Source organism: Sturnus vulgaris, chromosome 25 (genome assembly GCF_052056855.1).
Source record: "Sturnus vulgaris isolate bStuVul1 chromosome 25, bStuVul1.hap1, whole genome shotgun sequence".
Lineage (NCBI taxonomy): Eukaryota > Metazoa > Chordata > Aves > Passeriformes > Sturnidae > Sturnus > Sturnus vulgaris.
This window is the reverse complement of record NC_142267.1, coordinates 3798334-3819511: the sequence shown is the minus strand read 5'-3', so window position 1 is coordinate 3819511 and position 21178 is coordinate 3798334. Positions and strand designations below refer to the sequence as shown.

At 59.8% G+C, this 21178-nt stretch overlaps 4 protein-coding genes across 8 annotated transcripts; 3 read left to right on the top strand and 1 right to left on the bottom strand.

Moving 5' to 3' along the window:
* The first annotated feature begins 1318 nt into the window (after window positions 1-1318).
* Window positions 1319-7226, top strand: ACOT7 (acyl-CoA thioesterase 7). Of its 4 annotated transcripts, none has more exons than XM_088178808.1 (10): window positions 1319-1451; window positions 2123-2240; window positions 2668-2824; window positions 3336-3427; window positions 3562-3676; window positions 4135-4149; window positions 4738-4824; window positions 5546-5662; window positions 5846-6030; window positions 6627-7226. In XM_088178808.1, the coding sequence occupies exons 1-10, from the start codon at window positions 1399-1401 to the stop codon at window positions 6729-6731; spliced, it is 1044 nt and encodes a 347-aa protein (XP_088034934.1). In that variant the 5' UTR covers window positions 1319-1398; the 3' UTR covers window positions 6732-7226. The 4 variants fall into 4 exon arrangements, with proteins under 4 accessions (XP_088034934.1, XP_014739418.1, XP_088034935.1 ...); XM_088178809.1 differs by lacking the exon at window positions 1319-1451 and adding an exon at window positions 1600-2032; XM_014883932.2 differs by lacking the exon at window positions 4135-4149.
* Window positions 7227-7859: 633 nt separating this feature from the next.
* Window positions 7860-11530, top strand: ICMT (isoprenylcysteine carboxyl methyltransferase). The gene is made up of 5 exons (XM_014883936.2): window positions 7860-8103; window positions 8244-8332; window positions 8412-8581; window positions 9242-9459; window positions 10165-11530. The coding sequence occupies exons 1-5, from the start codon at window positions 7879-7881 to the stop codon at window positions 10345-10347; spliced, it is 885 nt and encodes a 294-aa protein (XP_014739422.1). The 5' UTR covers window positions 7860-7878; the 3' UTR covers window positions 10348-11530.
* Window positions 11531-12641: 1111 nt separating this feature from the next.
* On the bottom strand, window positions 12642-17683 carry RNF207 (ring finger protein 207). The gene is made up of 17 exons (XM_088178708.1): window positions 17025-17683; window positions 16743-16875; window positions 16518-16662; window positions 16353-16434; window positions 16207-16282; window positions 15998-16123; window positions 15842-15888; window positions 15643-15715; window positions 15501-15569; window positions 15326-15394; window positions 15113-15234; window positions 13879-14068; window positions 13604-13789; window positions 13470-13521; window positions 13265-13382; window positions 13116-13196; window positions 12642-13017 (listed from the first exon to the last, which is right to left on the bottom strand). Exons 1-17 carry the CDS (start codon window positions 17213-17215, stop codon window positions 12855-12857), a joined length of 1923 nt encoding a protein of 640 aa, XP_088034834.1. The 5' UTR covers window positions 17216-17683; the 3' UTR covers window positions 12642-12854.
* An 849-nt stretch (window positions 17684-18532) lies between these two features.
* On the top strand, window positions 18533-21112 carry RPL22 (ribosomal protein L22). Of its 2 annotated transcripts, none has more exons than XM_014883943.2 (4): window positions 18533-18680; window positions 19081-19188; window positions 19842-19966; window positions 20893-21112. In XM_014883943.2, the coding sequence occupies exons 1-4, from the start codon at window positions 18669-18671 to the stop codon at window positions 21035-21037; spliced, it is 390 nt and encodes a 129-aa protein (XP_014739429.1). In that variant the 5' UTR covers window positions 18533-18668; the 3' UTR covers window positions 21038-21112. The 2 variants fall into 2 exon arrangements, with proteins under 2 accessions (XP_014739429.1, XP_088034663.1); XM_088178537.1 differs by having other exon boundaries at window positions 18620-18680; window positions 19084-19188.
* Window positions 21113-21178: the final 66 nt, after the last annotated feature.

Here is a 21178-nt window from a genome sequence, read left to right as displayed (position 1 = left end):
GCCCCGCCGGCTCCACCTCTCCCTCCCCTGGGGCCGCCCCTCCGCCCGCCCCGCCCGACGGCGCGGCGCTTGCCCGCTGTCCGAGACCCCCGCACCGCTCTCCCCCGGCCTCAGCTGGGGCAGCCGCGCTTTGCCGAGTGGCGGCCGGGACCGGGACCAGGACCAGGACCAGTGCAAGTCCGGGTGGAGCCCAAAGCGGACCGCACGCGGCTGTCCGCGGTCTTGGGCAGCGGCCCCACGGGTGTCCCCTCCCGCCGCCCGCCCAGGCGAGAGGCGCAGCAAAGATGGGCTGTTCCGGCAGCCCCGACGTGCGCTGCCGGTCCTAGCAGAGCACTGGGCGGCCGGCTGGCCCGCCTCAGCCGGCCGCAGGGTGCCGGCAGCCGGGCACAGTTCGCTTTGGGCTCCATCTGGACTTGCACTGGTCCCGATCCCAGCCGCCACTCGGCAAAGTGTTTTAATGAATTGGTGGCGGGGCAGGACGGGAGGGCCGGGCAGCGGGCGGTGTGGGAGGACAGGCGGGAAGCCCCTCCGTCAGGACCGTGGACAGCGGAGGTGCCTCTCGATCAGCACCGAGGACAAGGCAAGGCTGCCCGGCCCGCCTCCTTCCGTGCCTGCCTCCCGCTCTCCCTGCCTGGCCCTTCCGCCCTGCCCCGCCGGCGCTTCATAAAGCCGGTAGCGGTGTGGAGACAGGGAGCGCCATGTCCCCACCCTGTACCCCGCAGGCACCTCGGCTCCTGCGTCCCCCTCCTGCCTCCGCCGAGTTGTCCAAAGTGAGAGCTCCGGCATTCCCGGCCCCGCGCCCGCGGGCTGCCCCGTCTACCCGCACGGAGTAGTCCCTCACGGAGAGGCGCCGCCGCGGCCGCACCAGCGAGAGCCGAGAGCTCGCCGTCGGCGAGGCCGTGAGTGCCGGGCGAGGTGCCGGGATCCTGGACCTCCTCCGGACCCTGTGTGCGCTCCACTGCGAGCTGCCACTGCCTGCTCGGGACTATCGCCACCACCAGACCCAAAATCCCTGGGCGCCCACGGGAGCTCTGTTACAACCAGAGAGAACCGACGGCGCCGGGAACTCGGGCGGGAGGGCGGTGCTGCCCGTGCCGACCCAAACACCCCGGCTCCCCACGAGTCCCCGCGCTGATAGGGCACTCCTGGGCGCGGCGGGCGGGACCCCAGTCCCAGTGGGGTCACACGACTCCGCGGGCAGCACCGGAGCCACCGCCCGCCCCGGCTCCCCGCGGCCCCGGCGCTCCTCCCCGCGCAGGGACGCGCCCGCGCTGTCCGCCAATGGCGCGGCGCGCCGGGGCGTGTCCGGGGCGCGGCGGGGCGTGCTCGGGGCGCGGCGGGGAGTGGCCAAGCGCGCCGGTGCCGCAGCGCCGCTGCGGGCGGGGCGCCGGTGCCGCCATGTCGGAGCCGGGGGCCGCGGGCCCGAGCCCGGCCGCCATCCAGGTGTCCAGGTAGGGCCCCGCCGCTGTCGGCGTCCCGGGCAGGGCTGGGCAAGGAGGCGGGCGTGCTTGTGGCCGCGGGCGGGTGCCGGTTTGCAGCCGAGATGATGCCCGCCCTGCTGCCGGCATCGGCGGCGCCGCCCGCTTTAGTCACGCTGTCAATGACACCGGCCGCGGGCAGAGCGCAGCAGCGCCGCGCCCTTGCTCCGTCCTGCGGGGGCTGGGATCGGGCAGGGCTGCCGTGGTTCTTCCTCCCGCCTGTGTCCCCATCGCTCCCGGGCGCGGCCGCCCTGAAACAGCAGCTCCTGTCCGGGACAGCGCGCTGCTGCTGCTGCCTCGGTGCCCCCCGGCCCGTTATTCGCCGTTGGCAGAAAGCGCGGCTGCTGCCGGGAGGCCGCGTGCAGCACCGGCACGTGCTCGGCTCGGTCTGTGCCGCACCGGGGCCCGGCGGGGTGCGGCCCCGCTGAGACGCCGGCTGCCCCGGCAGAGGCGCCCTGCTTCCTTCCGCTCCCAGTGGTAATTTGGAGCGGTTTCAATCGCCACTTACAGGAAGCCAGCCGCGTGTGAGCAGCGATGGCCCGACAGCTCAGCCGGTGGGCGATATGCTGCCTCCGGGCAGCCGCGCCGGGGCTGGGCTGGGGGCACGGCAGGGGTTGTGAGTTCTCATGTGCCTCCTTCGGCAGGATTATGCGCCCAGACGATGCCAACATCGCGGGGAATGTCCACGGGGGAACCATCCTGAAGATGATCGAGGAGGCAGGAGCCATCATCAGCACCCGCCACTGCAATTCCCAGGCCGGGGTGAGTAGGTGTCAGAGTGCCTGCCCACCTCTGCCATGGTGACCCTTGACTCCCTGCCGTGTCTCAGGGGCAGCAGAAGTCCCGCACTGGGAGTGTTTGCTCCTGAATGCAAACCACTGGTGTCTCTGGCTGCAGCTGGGGCAGGGTCCCAGTAGCTAGAAGCGTTCTGCTGAAATTGTGGTTTACCAGCAGAAACATTATTGGTCATTATTTCTGTTCATGTTTTAACTCCTGAGAAAGGCGAGTTGGGGCAACCCCGCTGTTGGTTACAGATGGGGAAGGAAGCATGGCCAGAGGCTGATAAGGTGGCAGTTGCAGTATCCGAGCCCACATGGCACGGCCGGTTTGGCTGGTCTCAGGGAGCTGCCAGGTGTGGTCCTGCGTGGCGTGGCTGTGATTACTACCTTGGCTGTCTCACCATCCCCAGGAGCCCTGTGTGGCTGCACTGGCACGGGTGGAGCGGACGGACTTCCTCTCGCCCATGTGTATCGGCGAGGTGGCCAACGTCAGTGCTGAGATCACCTACACATCCCGGCACTCTGTGGAGGTTCAGGTCAACGTCATGTCTGAAAACATTTTAACAGGTGGGTGGCTGCTGGTGGCTGTGTTCCAGAACTCCAGTAATTACAGTGTTTAAGCCAAGAACTTGCAGCAGTGACCCCATCCTCTGCTCCGTCACTGGCAGCATTTGGAAGAGAGGAGATCTAGTGTGTTTATTGACAGAGCTGGGGATGCCGGGAGGGCTGGTGCTGGGGAGGGAAGCCAAGCAGGCTCCCTGGGATTTATGGCTCCATTGTAGTGAAAAACATCAAAACCTGCTCATAGCTCTTCTTGCCTGATTTGCTGCTTGTGGCTGCCTTTGGCCTGAAAAAGTCCCTTTTCCTGCTGTTGCTGTGACAACCAGTTCCGCTTGCTGGCACACCTTCCCAAAATGCATTCTCACATCCGCTACAAGCTAAAGCCTGGCAGGGGCCAAGCAGGGGAAGGGGCCACCAATGCCAGTGGCATTGCCAGTGTGTGCCCAACCCCAGACTGGTTGTTAGGTACAGCCCTGCTGGCCTTGGCACCATCACCTGCTGCCCCCTTCTCCTCCAGGGGCAAAGAAGTTGACGAACAAGGCGACACTGTGGTATGTGCCACTGTCCCTGAAGAACGTGAATAAAGTCCTTGAGGTTCCCCCCATCCAGGTAGGACAGCTCACTTAGGTCCCCCAAAACTGGAACTTATCCTCCCTGCAGAATGGCACTAACCTGGCCCTGTTGGCACTCTCAGCTGTGCCAGTGGCTTTGCCAATCCCCTTCTTACCAGCCTTCTATTCCAGTATGCAAGAAAGGAGCAGGAGGATGAGGGGAAGAAGCGTTATGAGGAGCAAAAGCTGGATCGGCTGGAAACTAAGCAGAGAAATGGTGATGTGATCTTACCTGTCATCAACCCAGGTAACACGGGCAGTGTGTAGCCAGTGCAAATTACCCAGCAGTACTGGAAAACAAAACTGGTCTCCAGGGCAACTCCAGCCGTTCTCAGGGCTCCGTAGCTGCAAGTGTGCATTCCGAAACACCACACTGGGGATGGGGATGGGATTTTGGAGTCGCAGTGTGTGAGTGGAGCGGGGAGCTGAGTGGAAACCTGTGATACCTTGCAGGGGCTGGTGGATGAGATCTCCTCCAAAACCCCGTTCCTGTATCACTCCTTGCATCCCTTGTGTGCTTGAGTGTAGCTAGAGCTGATTTTGCTCAGCAAGGGGTAAATGCAAGTGGTGGGCAAGGGTGGCCTCTAGGCCTGGCTGTGGTCTTCAGGCAGAGGTGGAGAGGTGGCACCCAGAATGTTGGGGGAGCTGATGGGGGATGAAAATTGCTCAAATGCTTTTTTCTCCTCTTGTCTTCCCTGCTCACAGACAGGCAGACAAAAGGTAAGGCTCAGTGGGCACTGCTGCATCGGTGGTCACCCTGAGTGTTTTTCCTTTCTCTGAGCTTCTTTCACATCTCTCATTAGATAGAAAACACAGCCACTTCTGAGAGAGGATTTCCTCTGCTGGGAATTTGGGGGTGCGACTTCTGTCACCTGGAGGTTGTTGTGGGACAGGGGTCACCAGGATGTGACCTGGGGGCCTGGGGTGAAGGTCTTCCCACCAAGGGGAAAACAGGGGCTCTATGCAGCAGGGTCTGGGAGATGCAGCTGAGGGGGGAAGCAGACAGCCATGTGACCCAGTTCTCTCCTGTTTGCTTTCATGCTCTTTGAAAGCTTGAAAAGAAAGAAATGAGCTGAGCTAGAATAAAGTGGATGGGGAGGGATTAGAGGGAGGTGGCAGCCCGTCAGGTGGTGAACAGTTTCTGCTCTTGGAACTTCTCCAGCCTGGTTTAATCACCAGTTTCAACATGGTTCAGATTTACATAAGCCAGGCCCATGTTTTCTTCCTTTGGGCAATTTAAAACAGGAGTGTATGGTGGTGTATGGGTGCAAGCTGAGCAGCTCTCACCTTGCTTTGCTGTCTAATCAGAGCCTCACACCGTTGGCTACAGCCAGTCCAGCCTGATCCACCTGGTGGGCCCGTCGGACTGCACACTGCTGGGCTTTGTGCATGGAGGTGAGTGAGCACTGCCTTTCGAGGCAGCTGGGTTGCAGGACCAGTTGGCTTTTGCCTGGAGCAAAGTGTGGTTGGAGAGTGACTCAGTGTTTTTGGTGGGCTCTGCCTCTGGAGGCACACAGGCCCCTTTGCATTGACTGTCAGGGTCAGAGTTGCTTTAGCTGAGACAAAAGCTTCATCTTTTTCTGTGCCCCCAAAACTCATGTACTCGAACTGTAAATCCTACAGTTCCATCGTCACCTCTGAGATTGCAAATCCTGTAGTACAAACATGCAGCCTGTGACTGCAATTAGCTGAAGTAATTTTCTCTTACCTGGCAGCGCCCACCACCTGCAGGGCTGCCATGTGTGGTGTAAGCTTTAGGAGAGGTGTGTTTGCTAAGGGCTGGGAAAACAAACACGTAATCCTTAGAAAAACAAAATCAACATGGCCCAGAGCTGTTTCAGGATTTGTGGAAGTGATCTTGCCCTGCAAGTGTGACGTTTCCTCAGAGAAATTTGGGAGAGATGGAGCTGACCTTAATCACAGGTCTGTGAGGATGTTGCCCTGGTATTGACAGGAGTCCTTGTGCTGGTACTGGATTTTCCTGAAGTTGGGACTTAGTTTCAGGTCCATTTTTCCAGCGTAGCTTTGGACATGCTAAGGCCTTACTGACTTTTGCGTGGTTTTCCTGAAATCCCACTGACTTCCCTGAGACAGGACCCTCTGCTTCTCCTCACAGGTGTCACTATGAAGCTCATGGATGAGGTTGCTGGGATTGTGGCCGCCCGCCACTGCAAGACCAACATCGTCACTGCTTCGGTGGATGCCATCAACTTCCATGAGAAGATCAAAAAAGGTACCAAGGGTAGTGGCAGGCACTGTGATCTCCTGTGGTTTCACACCCTGGCTCCCCTGGGTGCACTCTCAGGACATGCTGGCAGAGAAAATTAGTCCCTATTTGATTTTTCTCATGCTCCACCTAAGACACAGCTTAAGCAGGACCTGTTGCTCCCTTCACCAGCCCCTCTCTGTTTCACAGGCTGTGTCATCACTGTCTCAGGACGTATGACATTCACAAGCAATAAGTCCATGGAAATAGAGGTCTTTGTGGATGCTGACCCGTTTGTGGATGAGCCTCGGGAGCGGTACCGTGCCGTCAGCGCCTTCTTCACCTACGTGTCCCTGAGCAAGGAGGGGAAGCCCCTGCCCGTTCCGCAGTTGCTGGTAAGAGCTCTTCTCTATGGGCTGGAGCCAGCAGGGCCATCACCTCTCCTGCCCCTCCTGGGGCAGAGCCCAGCTGGCCTTTGTGTCCAAGAAATACTCTTCCCTTGAGTTACTCAGCAGAAAAATATGAGCACAGACAAGACTTTCCAGGGCAGGCTTCAGGGGGGGTTGTTTTTGTTTTTATTTTTTATTTCTTTTGAAAATTGCCAGTGTGGAGGTTGGAGATTTTCTCTTTTCTCATTGTTGAGGACAGGCTGCGTGCAGACCCTGCACCAGGGGACCCTGAGTGGCAATGGAGGCCCCCACATCCCTAATTGCTGCTCCCCATGATATCCCCATTCCAGCCTCCTGCCTATATTAGCTCCCCTAATCCTGGCAGAGCTTTGCTGATGTGGTGCTCCTGACATGGGGGTGGGCGTCGGTTAATATTTGATGTGCAATTTGATGCTTAATGCAGGAGCACGCTGGCTGTCATGTCGTGTGTTTGACGGAGGGCAGCTTTTCCCTCACATTTCTGTGAGAGGAGGTTTGTTTCCCTCCCGCACACACTCGCAGCACGCTGATGCTGCAGCTTTGCACTCTTTCTGTGGCCTCAGACAGAGACAGAGGACGAGAAGCGTCGCTTCGAGGAAGGGAAGGGCAGGTACCTGCAGACCAAAGCCAAGCGGCAGGCGCAGATGCAGCAGGCTGCCCAGCAGTGACCTGGCTGGCACCCTCGTCTGCCAAACATCCAGGTTGTTCCTGTTCGTTTTGTGTCCGGTCCGCGCCAGCCCCATGCCTCCGCCCGCCCCAGCCTGCTGCCGGCGCCGCTGCTTTGCTGCTGATGGGCTCAGCACCCTAAACCTCGTGCTACAGGTGGCTGAAGCAACCTGAAAGCCCCCAGGAGTCTTCCCAGGCACTCGTCATCCGCCTCCAGAGCCATTGTTGCTGTTTGATCCCCTTGGTGATGCTCCTGCCTGTGTCAGAGGCAGGACGGAGGTGTGTGGTGGCTTGTTGGGCGTGTGAGGCCGTGAGTCTTTGTGCTACTGTGTTCGACTCGCTGGTTTGTCCTACCATGCACACCAAAGCTTTCATACGTGCTGTGCCGCGCCGGGGCCGCACTGAATGTCTGTGACATCTCTAGGTAGTTCTCTGTGCACATCTAAGTTATTTAAGGAATCCTGTGGCATAAATAAAGTCTGTTTCATTGACTGGAATGAAAGGCTGACATTTTTATTTCAAACAATTGTGCTTTTCCTCCCTCCCCCAGATCCACCCGCGTTCCCCAAGCGGCGCCAGGCGCTCCCGACCTTCTTTTTAAGGAAGTCTCGTTGTTTTAACGGGACCCCCAGAGCAGTTCCTGCTGGAATGGGTTCCCGGTTTGGGATATTAAACAATAAACAACCTGAAAGGAGGTTGTAGTGAGGTGGGGGCCGGTTTCTTCTGCCGTACTTGCAGTGCGAGAGCAGGGGGTAATGGCTTTAGGCTGACAGAGTGGAAATTCAGAACAGCTATCAGAAAATGTTTTCCCTGTTCGGCTGCTCAGGCAGCAGGAAGGTGGTGGAGTCACCATGCCTGGAGGTGTTCAGCAGCGCCCGCACCTGGCGCTGGGTGATGTGCTTTAGGGGTTACAGTGGCGGTGCCGGGCGAGTGATGGGACGGGACGATGGCAAAGACCTCCAACCCCGCCGGCTCCGTCACCGAACCCCGGCAGCCGCGACCCCGACCCACCCCACAGCACTGGCGGAGGGCGCCGCGCAACTCTCGCGAGAGCCGCGCCCCTCTGCTGCTGCCGCGGCTGCGCGGGGCGGGGCTCTCGCGAGAGCGGCGAGACCGTTTCCCGGGCGACGCGAGCGGGGCGGGGCCGCCATGATGGCGGCGGCGGTGGCGCGGAGGGGGCGGCTGGGCCGGGAGGGCCGCGCCAGCCTTTGCTCCTTCCTGCTCGGCGCCTCGGTGGCGGCCCTGCCACTGCTGCTCGGCTCGTCCCCCTCCCTGCTGGCCGCTCCCGGCCTGCGCGGCCGCTTAGCTCTAGCCCTACACGTGGCGGGCGTGAACGCGGCGCTGCTGCTCATCTATCCACGGCCGCTCTACAAGGTACGGGGGTGGCCCCGGCGGGCGGCAGGGTGAAGTGCGGCTGTGGCGAGCTCGGTCCTGGTCCCGGGGTGCGCCGGTAGGGATACCCCGGGCCCGGGGAGCGGCGGCGGCAGCGCGTTCTCCCCTCCCTGTGCTTGCAGATCGCCGTCCGGGCCTGTTTCTTGGGCTTCGCCTTCGGCTGCGGGCTGCTGCTGAGCGCCGGCCGCTCCGCCTGGCGCCACTTCGGATGGTAAGGGCCGTTCCGGGCAGCCGGACTGGCGCGGTGCCCCCGGCCCTACTAAACCTGGCTTGCCTCCCTCCCGTTCCAGGTACATGTGCTCCCTGTCCCTCTTTCACTACTCGGAGTATCTGGTGACAGCCATCAACAACCCGCGCAGCCTTTCGCTGGACTCCTTCCTACTCAACCACAGCTTCGAGTACAACCTGGCTGCCCTGTCCTCCTGGGTGGAGTTCACGCTGGAGAAGCTCTTTTTCCCAGGTCGGCTGCTCTGTCCCTCCCTGACTCTGTCCAGCTGCACGTGGCTCGTGTGGGGTCCATCTGTCTGGTAGCAAAGTGCAGGTGACCCTCAGCTTGCTGCCCCGTGACAGCCCTGCAGCAGCTTTGCCATGGTCATAATCCCTCAGTACTCAAAGCCTCTTTTGGGTTGGATCTCGGGAGGGCAGGGGGGAGCCCCCCCTCACTCTGACATGCCAGGCCAAGGGATCTTCAGCCCTTTCCTGCCTTGGTAGTACAAGAATGATGTGTCAGATACACCTGGGTGTTGCCTTTTGACAGGAATAAAATGAAGTCATCAAAATCTTGCTGGTTGCCCAGTCTGGGGCAAACTGGCTATGCTCGTCTGTTTATTCTTGGGAGAGGGAAGCTGTTCCCCTTTGCTGTTTTGTAGCAGCCTGAGCATGTGCTTGGCTGTGCTTTGTGTTGGCTTTGCTCAGCTTCTGCAGCTGGGCCCCACGGACTAATCTTTGCTAATACCAAGCAGGGATTGCTGGTTTTATCTGTTTGGTGTGGGATGGCAGTGCATAGCTGCTTCTGTCACACATTTTACTTTGAGATGGGGGGCAAAACTCACTCACTGAGCAGCCCCCTGCACCCCTCGAGACCTGTGCAGACCCGTTCTGCCCCTCCCTCTCCATGCAGAACTGAAGCAGATCACCTGGCTGAGCACCGTGGGGCTGCTGATGGTGATCTTCGGGGACTGCCTGAGGAAGGCAGCCATGCTCACAGCCGGCTCCAACTTCAACCACATCGTTCAGAACGAGAAATCTGACACCCACACTTTGGTGACAAGTGGGGTGTACGGGTGGTTCCGGCACCCGTCCTACGTGGGATGGTTTTACTGGAGTATTGGAACACAGGTACTGTATCTAGTGTGTTCAGATTCTTTCATGTCACAACCCTGGTCTTTGCTCTCAATGCTGCCTATGCTGTGATGGGGTGTGGATAGCACCTGGTGCTGGGCATGGATTCTGCTGCCTCCCACTGGCACACAGGAAATCAGGAATCCCTGAGCCCTCTGCCCCACGTGATCTTTGGGAAGATCCTGTTCCCTTAGTATTTTTGGACAGTAAGGAGAGGTGTTGTAGCCGGGGTTTTGACCCACAGCCCCCTTGGAGGCTTAGGGTGTGATTTGCTGCTGGTCTAAAGCTGGTGTCCAGAGTTTTCTGTATCCCTGTGGTCAAAATGCCTTCTATGACTGGTCAAACTCAAACTTGGCTCCTGCCAAGCACCAGCCCTACACTTGAGGGCAAGGAAGCTCCCTGACTAGAGGGTCGGTAGCTGTAGCTGTGTGTTCTCGTGGTTGGCTGGGCACTGGCGTTGGATTACATTTCTTTGGAGAGGGTCCATAAGGGTGGCACATGGAGCTTTTGAGAGCTGGGGCAGTGAAGCCAGTGCTACCTGTGCACTGCTTTCTTCATTCTGGGGAGAAACTAGTGCTTATGAAGTTTCACAGGGAGTGTTGGGGTCTTTTTCTGTGTCAGTGTTACTGGAGGGGGATGAGCTGTGGGGCCGGGGCAGCCTTGGGTTCTCGAGGGGACGCTCACCAGCAGCATCTCTTCCAGGTGTTGCTCTGCAATCCCATCTGCATGGTGGGCTACGCACTGGCATCCTGGCGCTTCTTCAGGGAGCGGATCGAGGAGGAGGAGATCACCCTCATTCATTTCTTTGGAGAAGAATACCTGGAGTACAAAAGGAAAGTGCCATCGGGTCTCCCTTTTATTAAAGGAGTCAAATTGGAACTGTGACATGGGCGAGAGCCAGACTGGCTGAGCAGATGCCCAGCTCCTGCTGCGCCCAGTGCCTGTGTGGCACTGGCATCGGGAGGTGCTTGTAGGTATTTCCCGGCCACCAAGGAGGAGCTGGTGGAGGGCTGCAGCGTTGGGCAGCCTGCTGGGTCACTCGCAGATAAGAAGCTCGTTCCTCCTCCTTGAGATCAGTCCTTCGTTGCACATTCAGGGATCTTCCAGATAACTTAGCCTGTAGCGACCCTAAAGAGAATGAATCCTGCCTGCAGCAGCTGAATTGTCTTGGAATGCCTCTGGAACTGATTCTACCAGAAAACAGCACTGCCCTCCTGGCCCTGGGTAGGGAAGGTGCTGGGCAGCAGATTGTTCCTGTTGCGTAATTCGATTTTAAAGCTTTCTGACCTTGTGAGCCCAGTGACACGGCTTTAATCTCCTCAGGCCAAACTCCTTGAGCTGGCACTGGGGCGGCCGTGGGCGCAGCCTCTGGCTCTGCCTGCCCTCGAAGCTCCAGAGTGCTGGCAGCACAGCACCATTCAGTTCTCTTTAGGCGTTGGGGTCTGCAGGGAGGGTTCTGCTGCTCCCCTTGTGCTGCTGGATCCGAGCACTTCTGGGCTCTCTCCTCCTCCCTTGGATGCTGCTGTGGATGCAGTGTCACTGCTCCAGCTGCTGCCTCCTGCTGCCACCTCTGTTCCTTCTTCCTGCTTCCAAATCGCGCTGCTTCCTATCCTGCTAGACTGCCTCTGTCTTGCAGAGATCCCAGGATTTTGGGTTGTGAAAGAACCACAGCTGCCAGGCTTGCTAAGGGCTTTATAGTCCCTGAGATCCTCCCCTGCTCTTTTGGGCAATGTCAGGGCAAGTAGGAGATGCTTCTAGAGAAATCTCCAACCGGAAGAGTTGGGCTAGCTAATGCTCTTTTATAGTAACCATTTGGAAATGGTTCCCACTGAGCTATGTGGTATAACTTTGTTGTTATATACCAAAGAGGTTCACTGTTTTCTTGAGTTCTACATTATTCTTCCTTGCTGGAATGGAAATGAGTTGCTTGTCAGTTCATGCTTGGAGCTTGTGGTGTTCCATGGGGAAGGTGCTGCGGTACGGCTCAGGAAGGGGCACTTGGTGAGAATGGCTTGGGTTTGGGTTTAGGTTTTCTTTTTTTATAAAAAAAAAACCAAAACATTTCCAACTTCTGTCTGGTTATTTGAAGGTTTCTTGAGGTGCATGTGGCATCATCATGGAAACTGGAATCTTTTATAATTCCTAGTGGGTTCTCAGAACATGCCAGCACTGCGTTGAGGCATGATTGTGACTCAGTGATTTGTGGGGCTGTGCAGCCACAGGGATGAGCCTGACCCTAACCCTAACCCCGACCCTCCATTTCTCCTTGCTAAACCTGATGTAGGGTCCATCCTCCACTGGGTTTGCTTAATCACAGAGCCTGATGCTCTCGCTGGTGACTTGTCCTTTGCTGAGCGGGGTTTTGGCTTGGGAGAAAAGAACAAAGGTGAAAACTCACCAGTTGGAGAGTGCTGATCTGTGCTAGGCACTTGGAGACTCACTTAGGCTGTTCTTGTCTCAGGGAAGCTCAGGGAAGCACTGATTGCAGCCAGTGGTGCCTCGGGAAGGTTAATCTGTAACTAATTTTTTTACAGGCAGTAATGTTCCTGCTGTGCCCTTGATCAATGGAACTTTGAAACAATCAATTGTCACTTGGGTTTGACATGCTGTTTGACAACAGAAACAAAGCCTCATTCTCAGATTGTTTTTCATAGTAAATGCACCTTGATCCTAATTTCACAAGTGCTGGTTCCAGCTGTGCAGGCTCTGTCAAGAAGGATGTGTTGGCACCGAAAGAAAGGGATAAACTTCACCCTGAGCAAAACCTTCGGTGTCTCTTGACACTTTTGAGACCAACAGCTTCTCTTAACCTTTTATTTTCCCAAATCCTGTGACCAGAAGCTCTGTGAGGAGACAGCAGCTTACCAGGTGTGGGGAAGGCATATGAAATTTTAGGGAAAAGCTGGAGTAATCTGTGAAGCCCTGCCCTCTGTGCCACAGTGATCAGTGAGTTCTTAGTTTCCACATGTGCAGAGAACCTCTAGACAGCTGTTCCTGGCACCCGGCCCGGTGTTGGTGCAGAGCTACCCAGCACTTCACAGGATGCTCAGCTGTGTACCTCTGGCCCTGCCCTGCGCCGGGAGTTATTTTTCCCCATAATTTGCTGCTGTTGTGTTTTTAGGAGCAGCTGGATACCCTGAGCCAGCAGATCCCTTTTGTCAGTACTGCAGAACCAGTCAGACATGGACAACTGCACCCTTTTATTTCAGTCTGACACACGCAAGGGAGAGCACAAAGAGTTTTTCAGAAGCAAGTCTACCTGAGGTTTTTGCTGCAGACATGGCTGCCCGGGCTGTTTCCTGCCCTGGCTTGTGGCACTGGACAAGAGGAGCTGGCCAGTGACCAGGGCATGGTTCTGCCCAGCAGCTCTGCTGCATGCCCAGCACTGGGCCCTACGGTGCCAGCTCTTTCAGGGTAGCACTCTCTGCTCCGCTCTTCTGCTGGCCTCTGCAGCAGTCTTTGTTTTTTGGGGAGGGATCTTCAGGGGTGTCCCTGAGCATGAAGCCCTCCCCAGGGCTGGATGAATCCCCCTTGTTGCTGCCAGGTGAGGCATCCCTGGGGAAGGGAAGGAAGGGAAGGCACCTTGAGACAGGGTCATTGTCTAGGAAAGGGCATGGGAGGAACTTGGCACTCAGGTGCTTGCTGTCACCTACCTTGGCACCACTTCACTGTCGTCACAGATCTTGAGCAGCATCTGTGCCTGTTCTTCTTTGGGCTCCTGAGGCTCCTGCAGCCTGTGGCGGAATGGGTGTAAACCATGAGCTATGTCCCCCCTGGCCCTGAAAGCCCCTGCACTCCTCACCTGGGCTCCAGCCGCTCCTTCACTTTGGCGATGGAGCGAACGTAGGGCGCGATCTGCTTGGTGATGGTGCTCAGGCAGCTGTTCTCCTGCCGCAGCTGCAGCAAGTCATGGAGCTGGGCTGGGGGTGAGAGGAGTGGGCTGGGACACGGCCACCCCCACAGTGCGGGCACAGGGGGCACATGGAGGAGCACGGGGTCACCAGTACCTTCGTAGATCTCCTGCTCATTTGCTACCCGCTGGTAGGTCTCTTCCCAAACCTGGTAGGAAGAGAGGGAGCTGGGCAGTCTGTGGCGGTACAGCACAGAGGGGCACTGCTCTGCCAGGATGTGCCAGCTGTACCTCCTCAAAGACACTGCGCATCATCTCCACGGCGGAGTAGTGAGCTGCAATCTGCACATCCATCTGCAGCGACTTCTGCAGGATCTCGCTCATGATCTCTGACTTGATGAGTGAGTGGTGCTTGGTGAGGTCACGGTGCAGCTCCTGCACCTGGTCCTTCAGGCCCTGGATCTCCGTCTGCAGCATCTGTGGGAACCGGGGGGCAAAGCCACATGAGCAGCACCAACCTGTCCTGTCCTGTCCCGTCCCATCCTTCTTCAACCCGTGCTCCCTACCCGGTAGGTGTTCTCGTAGTTGCGGCAGTGCTCAGCGAAGGGGGTCTCGCGCCCCTCGGCCAGCAGCACCTTGGTGCTGATGTACCGGTGCATTGTTGGCTTCTTCACCATGGGGCCGGTGGACATTTTGTCACTGGTTGGGGGGCAGCTGGGCACCATCAGGGTCTTGGAGCATTGGCCACCGGGGAGCCTGCATGGAGAGGTGACAGTGACGTGCTGCAGGTGAGCAGCAGTGGGGGTGAGGTGCCAGGGACCATGTTGCCAGCTCAGCCCCACCGCTCCTTGGCTCCGGTAAACCTGGGGATGCACCAATCCCACATGTCCCTTCCCTCACCCGAGCACAGGGGTTCAGTCAGAAGTGTTTTATGTTGCCCCAAAAAACAGATTTCTGTGGGCTTCCCTCCTGATTCTTGCAGTTTTAGAACCAGCTGTGGCAGTGAGAAGCTAGGAGCTGAGCTCGGCACCCTCCAGTTTCTAAAGGGCGGGATAGAGCTCTCTCCCTCACTGCTGGTATCCCCTGGCCCCTTGGCAGGTACTACTGCCCCTGTGTTTCCCACCATCCCGTGGTCTCCCCCTGCTAACCACCACCACCATTGGTCCTACCGTGCAGTGCCGTGCTCCCCCCGCCCGTGCTGAGGTCAGCAGCCCCCAGGAGCTCAGCCACCCTGCAGTGCCAAGCCTGGCTGGGGGCGAGGAGCAGTCCCCATGGGGCTGCAGTGCCCGTCTGTCCTCTCTGGCCGGGAGGGCCTGGCAGGGCCGATGCTGCCGTGACATCAACAAGCCTAAATATATCCCTGGTGAAGAATGGCTGAGCACTTCTCTGAAATTCTGATAAAAATAGTGGCGGGCAAAGAGGCTGCAGCACCACGGGCATGTGGGTGAGCAGGAGCTGGCCCAGGTGGAGCATCCATGGAGAAGGGGGCAGAGCCCACCAGGGAGCGTGGCAGGGCTGGGCTAGGGAACAGAGTGAGGCTTAACCAAGCCCCCAGCTGCCAGCCCTGCTGCTGCCCGCCCCTCTGCCACCCGCCCCACTTCCCAGAAGTGTCACTTGAAGCCTGTTGTTCATCAGTGCAGCTGTGCCTGTGCTGTCCTGGTACCACTGATGAGGTGACAGGCTCAAGGGCAGCAGCAGGGGCAAGCTTGGCATGGTGAGATGCTGAGGGGACTGTGCAGTGTGGCACGTGGCAGGGGACACAGTAGCACATATGCCTTGGGTGCAATCCTAGCACCTCACATGTTTGTGCCGGTGATGCCAGGACCGATGCCACCAGCGCTGCCCACCACAGAGCGGCGGGGGCTGAGCATCAGGAGGGGCTCCAGGCAGCGGGCAAACTCTGCCCGGTACTCGCTGTTGATCTGGGGGACAAGAGAGGAGAGTGCAGCTGAGGCTGGGGCAGAGCTGGCAGCTGGCACTGCCCACAGGCTCTGCAGGGTGGGCTCTCTCTACCTTGCTGGTCTGGGCTGGCCGCAGGCGGTGTGGCAGCTTGACGATCCTCTGCAGCCTCTCCATCAGTTGCTGAAAGGCAGCGATGAAGCATGGTGAGGGGTGTCCAGCACCTTGTCCCGCAGCTCAGCACTACTGCAGGATGCTCTGACCACCATGCAGTGTTGGCAACACTCACATAGCCCAGGTCCAGGAACTCAGCTTTGTTGGCAGAACTCAGGAAGGCCGAGCAGGTCACCAGGTGGACCTGTGTATGTGGAGGGGGTCTGTCACTGCCTGGCTTTGGTGTCAAGATGTCCCTGCCTGGTATGAGGCCCTACCTGTAGAGTGGGCAGCAGGGAGGCGAGGTGGGCCAGCTGCTCCTTGAATGCCTTCTCCTTTTCCTCGTGCTGGCTGCAGCAGAGCAGGGCATGGCACAGCCTTTGCAAGACCCCAGGGAGCCATCCAGCCCCAGGCATCCCAAAACACTTTAGGAAAGGGGGACAGCCCTCGGACGGGGCTCAGCCAATAGTCCCTCACCTCTGTACAGCTTTCAGGAGCGTCTTTTTCCTCTCCGAGAGCTGCTCCTGCAAATGGCACAGCCACCCTGTGTCCTGCGTCCACCCCAGTCCCTTCCCACTGCTCTAGCTCTGTCCCACGGGCACAGGGCTCCATGTGCAGGTGACTGCCTCGCACCTGCATGCGGCTGAAGAGGGAGTTGATGGCCGCCTCCTCCTCACTGGCACTGTTGCGAACCTCCTCGATCATGGCCTTGAGCAGGACAATGGCCTCGCGCGTGGAGGTCTGCAGTTCCTTCACGGCCTGCCCGGGGTGCAAGGGTGGTTGCAGTGCAGGGGACAGCACTGCACCCCCACACCACCCCCACACCCCCCAGCCCTGCCCACCATCACTGCCTGGTCCAGCCGCTGGCAGCCCTGCATGTACGCTGTCTCAATGTCGATGCAGTGAGCCCGGCTCTCCCTGCAGGCACAGACATCAGGGGAAAACACAGGATGGGGCATGTGGCAAGCGTGGGGCTGGGACTACTCACCCCTGCATGTCCCTGAAGCAGTTGATGCACAGCATGGACTTCTTCTCGGTGGAGAACATGATGTAGGGCTCCTCGTGCAGTGCTGCAGGGGACAGGAACATGGCATAGCCTGGCATGGCGCAGTGCAGCATAGCATGGCACGGAGCAGCCTGGCATGGCACTCACGGCACTTCTTGTGGATGTCTTTGGTGCGCTTGGAGAGGGAGACGATCTCGTGGCGGGTGAACATCCTGGCACGGTGAGTCTCCTCGCGGCATGGGGCACAGAGGGGCTGCCCACAGGTGTTGCAGAAGTACATGGTGTCCAGCTCCTGTGTGGGGGGACAAAGCTGATGACAGGCATGGCCCTGGCAGGGGTCCCCACCCTGCCTGTCCACCCCGCTGCCCTCACCGCCTTAGTGCAACACCGGTCACAGTTGGCACACTGCACGTCCTCCTCGCTGTCGGCTGAGCTGTCCACCAGGAACTGCAGGAGCCGGTCCACGGGGGGCAGCCCCGTGCCACCCCTCACCACTGAGGGGTGCCTGCGGGGATGAGATGGGGACAAAAACATAGGGACACCCACCCGGGCTAGAGGGGCAGCTTTGGGGATGCAGGGAGCAGTGCTGTGCTGGGCTGCCAGCCCTGTGCTGTGCCCCAATCCTGGTGTGTCCCGGGCAGGGCTGTCCCTTACCCGCAGAGTGGGCAGCGCAGGCGGCCATCGCTGGCGCGGCCTCGCAGGCAGCTGGCGCAGAAGTTGTGGTAGCAGTCAAGCAGGCAGGGGTGCTGGTAGGGCTCGTGGCAGAGCAGGCACACCAACGGGTGGCAGTTGGCCTTCTCCAGTTCTGAGCAGCTCTCCAGTGGGGAGAAAATGCCACCCGCCATCTGTGGGGTTGAGAGCTAAGCCCTGTGCCCAGGGACCCTGTGTGGCACCAGTTTGTGAGAACACTGTGGCTGCCACAGAAAGGACAAATCCTGCTCCAGGGCCCGCGAGCTGCTGACTATTTTTAGGTTATGAGCTGCGTGGCACGAGGCTGCCCCCAGTGCACCCCTTCCCCTGGTATTACAACCTGGGGGCTGCAGCGCTGGGTTGGATGGTCCCCACAGCTAAGTGTCCCCCCTGGTGTGTGTCCCCCAAAGCAGGAGCATCCCCTGAGCTGGGCTGTCCCCTGCAAAGGAGCATCCCCTGCAGCAGGGCATCCCCCAGGATAGGGGTGGGGGTTCCTTCAGGCAGAGTGTACCCCCGGAGGAAGCATTCCCTAGAATAGGGTGTCCCCTGCCCAGAGACGTGCCCTACGATGGCAGCCTGGCCGTGAAGGCAGCCAGGTGCCCCACATGCCGGGAGTCCCCGTTCTGGGCACAGGTGTGTCCTGGCCAGGTGAAGGTTTTACCTCTCCCTTTCTGTAAGTCGGGGTATCCGAGCCGAGCTGTGCTGCTGCTCACTCACCGTGTGCCGGCAGGAATGAGAGCGATGCCGAGGCGGCAGGGCCCGGCCGATCCGGTGACGTGGGGCCCCCTGGCACTGCCGATCGGCTGCCACGCCACGGCCCAAAAATAGCCCCGTGCGCTCCTCGGGGCCCTGCGGCGGGGACGGCCCTCGGCGTGTGGGGACACGGGACTGCGTAGCCCCCCAGGCTGCGGGGACATGGGCATCTGCATGGGCTGGTGATAGCCGGCAGGAGGTGCGAGAGTCACCCTGTGCACGGTGAGAGCCCTGGGGTGCCGAGTCACCCAGTACGCATCGAGGCTCCCTACGGTACTGGGTACGTGAGTGCAGTGAGGCTCCCACAGTGCAGTGTAACTCCGTGCCAGGTGAGGAGCCACAGAGTGCGGGGGTCACTCCGTGCCCGGTGAGGCTCCCGGGGGGATCACTCCGTGCCCGGTGAGGCTCCCGGAGGGATCACTCCGTGCCCGGTGAGGCTCCCGGAGGGATCACTCCGTGCCCAGTGAGGCTCCCGAGGTGTGGGGTGGTCACTCCGTGCCCGGTGAGGCTCCCGGAGGGGTCACTCCGTGCTCGGTGAGGCTCCCGGAGGGGTCACTCCGTTCCCGGTGAGGCTCCCGGGGTGCGGGTCCCGCCGCGGGCGGTGCGGGGTGCAGGGCACGGGCACCCCACGTGCCGCTCCCCACGCTCTGGAGGTCCCGCCCCCCGCACAGCCCCGCCCACAGCCCGGCCCCCGCGCTCGCTCCGCCCCGCCAGGCATCACTGTCCGCTCGCAGGCGCCCCGCGCGGGTGGGACCGGAAGCGATCGACGCCGTCGGCGCTCGGCTGGGACGGCCCGAGCGTGGTTTTGCGCAGGCGCGCGGGACGCGCTCCCTTTCTGCCTCGCGCGGAGCCGCCATGGCGCCCGCGGTGAGTGAGCGCGGGACCGGCACCGGCCTCCGCCTCCCCTAACCTCCCCCCGCCGCCACCGGGACGCTCCCCGCCGCACCCCGAGCCCCCGGCACCCCTCGCAGCCGCGTCGCGTGTCTCAGCCACGCGGCCTGCCCCCGCCCGCTGTTCTCCGCGTGGGGCCGGGCCTGGCCCGCGCCTTCCTGGGGCCCCACGCGACGCCCGCCGCCCATCCGGATCGTGGAGGCGGGCGGCGGGCGAACCCAGTTCCCACCGAGTTTTTCCCGATCTCGATCCATGCCTGGGCCTTTCCCCTCTCCGCCAGCCCGGAGCTCGGCCCGGCCCCTCCCCGCTCCCCGGGGTCGGTCCCTCACGGCGCTCCCTCTCTCTCTCACTCTCCCTCACTCTCTTTCCCCTACAGCAGAAGAAGCCTGCGGCGAAAGGTGGCAAGAAAAAGAAGCAGGTTCTGAAGTTCACGCTGGATTGCACGCACCCCGTCGAGGATGGCATCATGGACGCCGCCAACTTCGTGAGTTCGGTGCCTCCGCGGTAGCCGTGATGGCTCCTCGGCGTCGCCCTCGGGGGCCTTCCCAGGGTGATGCTCCGCTCCCAGCGGCCACGAACATCCCCAGCTATCCCGCGGCTCTGCCCTGCTCCCTTGAGGCCGTCCCATGGGCAGAGGAGCACGGAGCGCTGGGGCTGGAGATGAGGCTGGGTTTGGGACACTTAGTCGTTAAAGCACAAGAGTTGTTCCTGTTCATGGACAGTTTTTCTGCCCAGCTCTGCTGGGTGAGTTTGTGTCATGGCAGGCATGTAGCGGGGCCAAGGATGCTGCACTTTAGGGTCATGAACCTATGCCCGTCCAAACCGCACTCCATCAGAGGCTTGGGTGAAACTGGGGCTGAGGGGAGCTCAGAGGAGTCTGATCCCATTGTCCTGGTTGTCCCTTCGGAGGGCAGGGAACATCCCTACCATGCCAGTCCGATATGTTCAGGCTTGAGCACCTCATCTGTGTGTGGCTTCGATGGGATGGATTAGCCTGGCTTGAGGAAGGGGCTCTCCCGGGCTATGGGGACACTGGTGTCTGTTCCCCAGCTCCAGAGCACTAGGCACAAGCTAGCCTGTGGGGGCTGTGTCTCGTGGGAGTTGTGGCCCCCGCTCATGGCTGTGTTCCTTCTGCAGGAGCAGTTCCTGCAGGAACGGATCAAGGTGAACGGCAAAGCGGGAAACCTGGGCGGGGGCGTGGTGACCATCGAGAGGAGCAAGAGCAAGATCACTGTCACGTCAGAGGTGCCTTTCTCCAAGAGGTGAGGTGGGGCAGGCCCGAGACCCCTGGGGCCCATTGGTCAGTGCAGCTACAGATGGCCCTTGGCAGGGAATGACTGGTGTACTCTGAGAGTCTGTGGGCAGGTGGGGCTGGCAGGGAAGAGGTGTCTCAGTGCAGGAGTTGTGCTTCAGTTTGTGCTGCCTGGCACTCGCTGAGTGGCTGCTCTTCCCAGATGATATATGAGATAGGAATGCGTTTGATATTCCAGCTGGGAAGGCTGCTGCACTGGGTACTGAGGGGACCTGCAGCCAATAGGTGATGAGTAGAGAATTTACAGGTATCTGCAGAAAAGTTCTCTCTGGTTGTTCTCCTCATCTTGTGGGCCTTTGGTCCTCCTTGGGCCGACATCAACAAAATGTGGTTGTGCCACGGTGTCCCAGATTGTTCCCCTGGTCCCATGGTGCTCTGGCCCTCTGCCCGCTTCTGGCTGCCTGTCCTTGGACTGGCATCAGCAAACCGGGGTTGTGCCACGGCAGAGGTGGCTAAGGAGCTGGCTGGGCATGAGTGGTAGGAAAAGCAGAGCTGTGTGGGTGGTGGGCGTGCCCTGCCCTGTGAGCACCTGCCTTTCTCCCATCGCTGTTGCTCCACGTCAGTTCCATACCTTGCACATCCCAGCAGTGGATATTCACCATCGTGGTGGAGATTCCCTCTGAGGTGGGTACAAGGCACAAGGGTCGCAGCCTTGTTGAGGCAAGAATGATCTGCTAGGATCCCTGTCATGGCATTGTGTGATTCCCCTGGTTGCAGTATTTCCCTGCAGGAGCTTTGCTAGGAGGTGGCCAGTGGGATGTGTTGGTCCTGTTGGAGGGGTGATCCTATGGGAATAAGGATGTATTAGCCAAAATGCCCCTTGCGGGGCTGGCAGGGGGCAGTGGGGCACCACTGTCAGCCATGCCTCTCCCACAGGTACCTCAAGTACCTGACCAAGAAGTACCTGAAAAAGAACAACCTGCGGGACTGGCTGCGCGTGGTGGCCAACAGCAAGGAGAGCTACGAGCTGCGCTACTTCCAGATCAACCAGGATGAGGAGGAGGAGGAAGAAGAAGATTGAGCCCCACCGCCGCTGCTGACGGCTATTTTGTACAGTTTCACTTTTCTGGAATAAACAGCAGCAGAGTTGTTCATAGCCTGGGCTTGGTGGCGGCTGCGGGGGGCGGTTTGGGGGGATTTGGGGGTTTTGGGGGAGCGGCGG

What these genes read in the sequence shown, in the direction of transcription:
- ACOT7 (XM_088178808.1), top strand. Translation starts at nt 1,399, where the DNA reads ATGTCGGAGCCGGGGGCCGCGGGCCCGAGCCCGGCCGCCATCCAGGTG. An exon ending in GCTGGGCTTTGTGCATGGAG is followed by an intron (nt 4,825 to 5,545) that starts GTGAGTGAGCAC and finishes TTCTCCTCACAG; the next exon opens with GTGTCACTATGAAGCTCATG. An exon ending in TGCCCGTTCCGCAGTTGCTG is followed by an intron (nt 6,031 to 6,626) that starts GTAAGAGCTCTT and finishes CTGTGGCCTCAG; the next exon opens with ACAGAGACAGAGGACGAGAA.
- ICMT (XM_014883936.2), top strand. Translation starts at nt 7,879, where the DNA reads ATGATGGCGGCGGCGGTGGCGCGGAGGGGGCGGCTGGGCCGGGAGGGC. An exon ending in ATCCACGGCCGCTCTACAAG is followed by an intron (nt 8,104 to 8,243) that starts GTACGGGGGTGG and finishes CTGTGCTTGCAG; the next exon opens with ATCGCCGTCCGGGCCTGTTT. An exon ending in ACTGGAGTATTGGAACACAG is followed by an intron (nt 9,460 to 10,164) that starts GTACTGTATCTA and finishes CATCTCTTCCAG; the next exon opens with GTGTTGCTCTGCAATCCCAT.
- RNF207 (XM_088178708.1), bottom strand. Translation starts at nt 17,215, where the DNA reads ATGGCGGGTGGCATTTTCTCCCCACTGGAGAGCTGCTCAGAACTGGAG. An exon ending in GGCCAGCCCAGACCAGCAAG is followed by an intron (nt 15,235 to 15,325) that starts GTAGAGAGAGCC and finishes CTTGTCCCCCAG; the next exon opens with ATCAACAGCGAGTACCGGGC. An exon ending in GACAGTGAAGTGGTGCCAAG is followed by an intron (nt 13,018 to 13,115) that starts GTAGGTGACAGC and finishes TCCCTTCCCCAG; the next exon opens with GGATGCCTCACCTGGCAGCA.
- RPL22 (XM_014883943.2), top strand. An exon ending in TCATGGACGCCGCCAACTTC is followed by an intron (nt 19,189 to 19,841) that starts GTGAGTTCGGTG and finishes TTCCTTCTGCAG; the next exon opens with GAGCAGTTCCTGCAGGAACG. An exon ending in GAGGTGCCTTTCTCCAAGAG is followed by an intron (nt 19,967 to 20,892) that starts GTGAGGTGGGGC and finishes CCTCTCCCACAG; the next exon opens with GTACCTCAAGTACCTGACCA.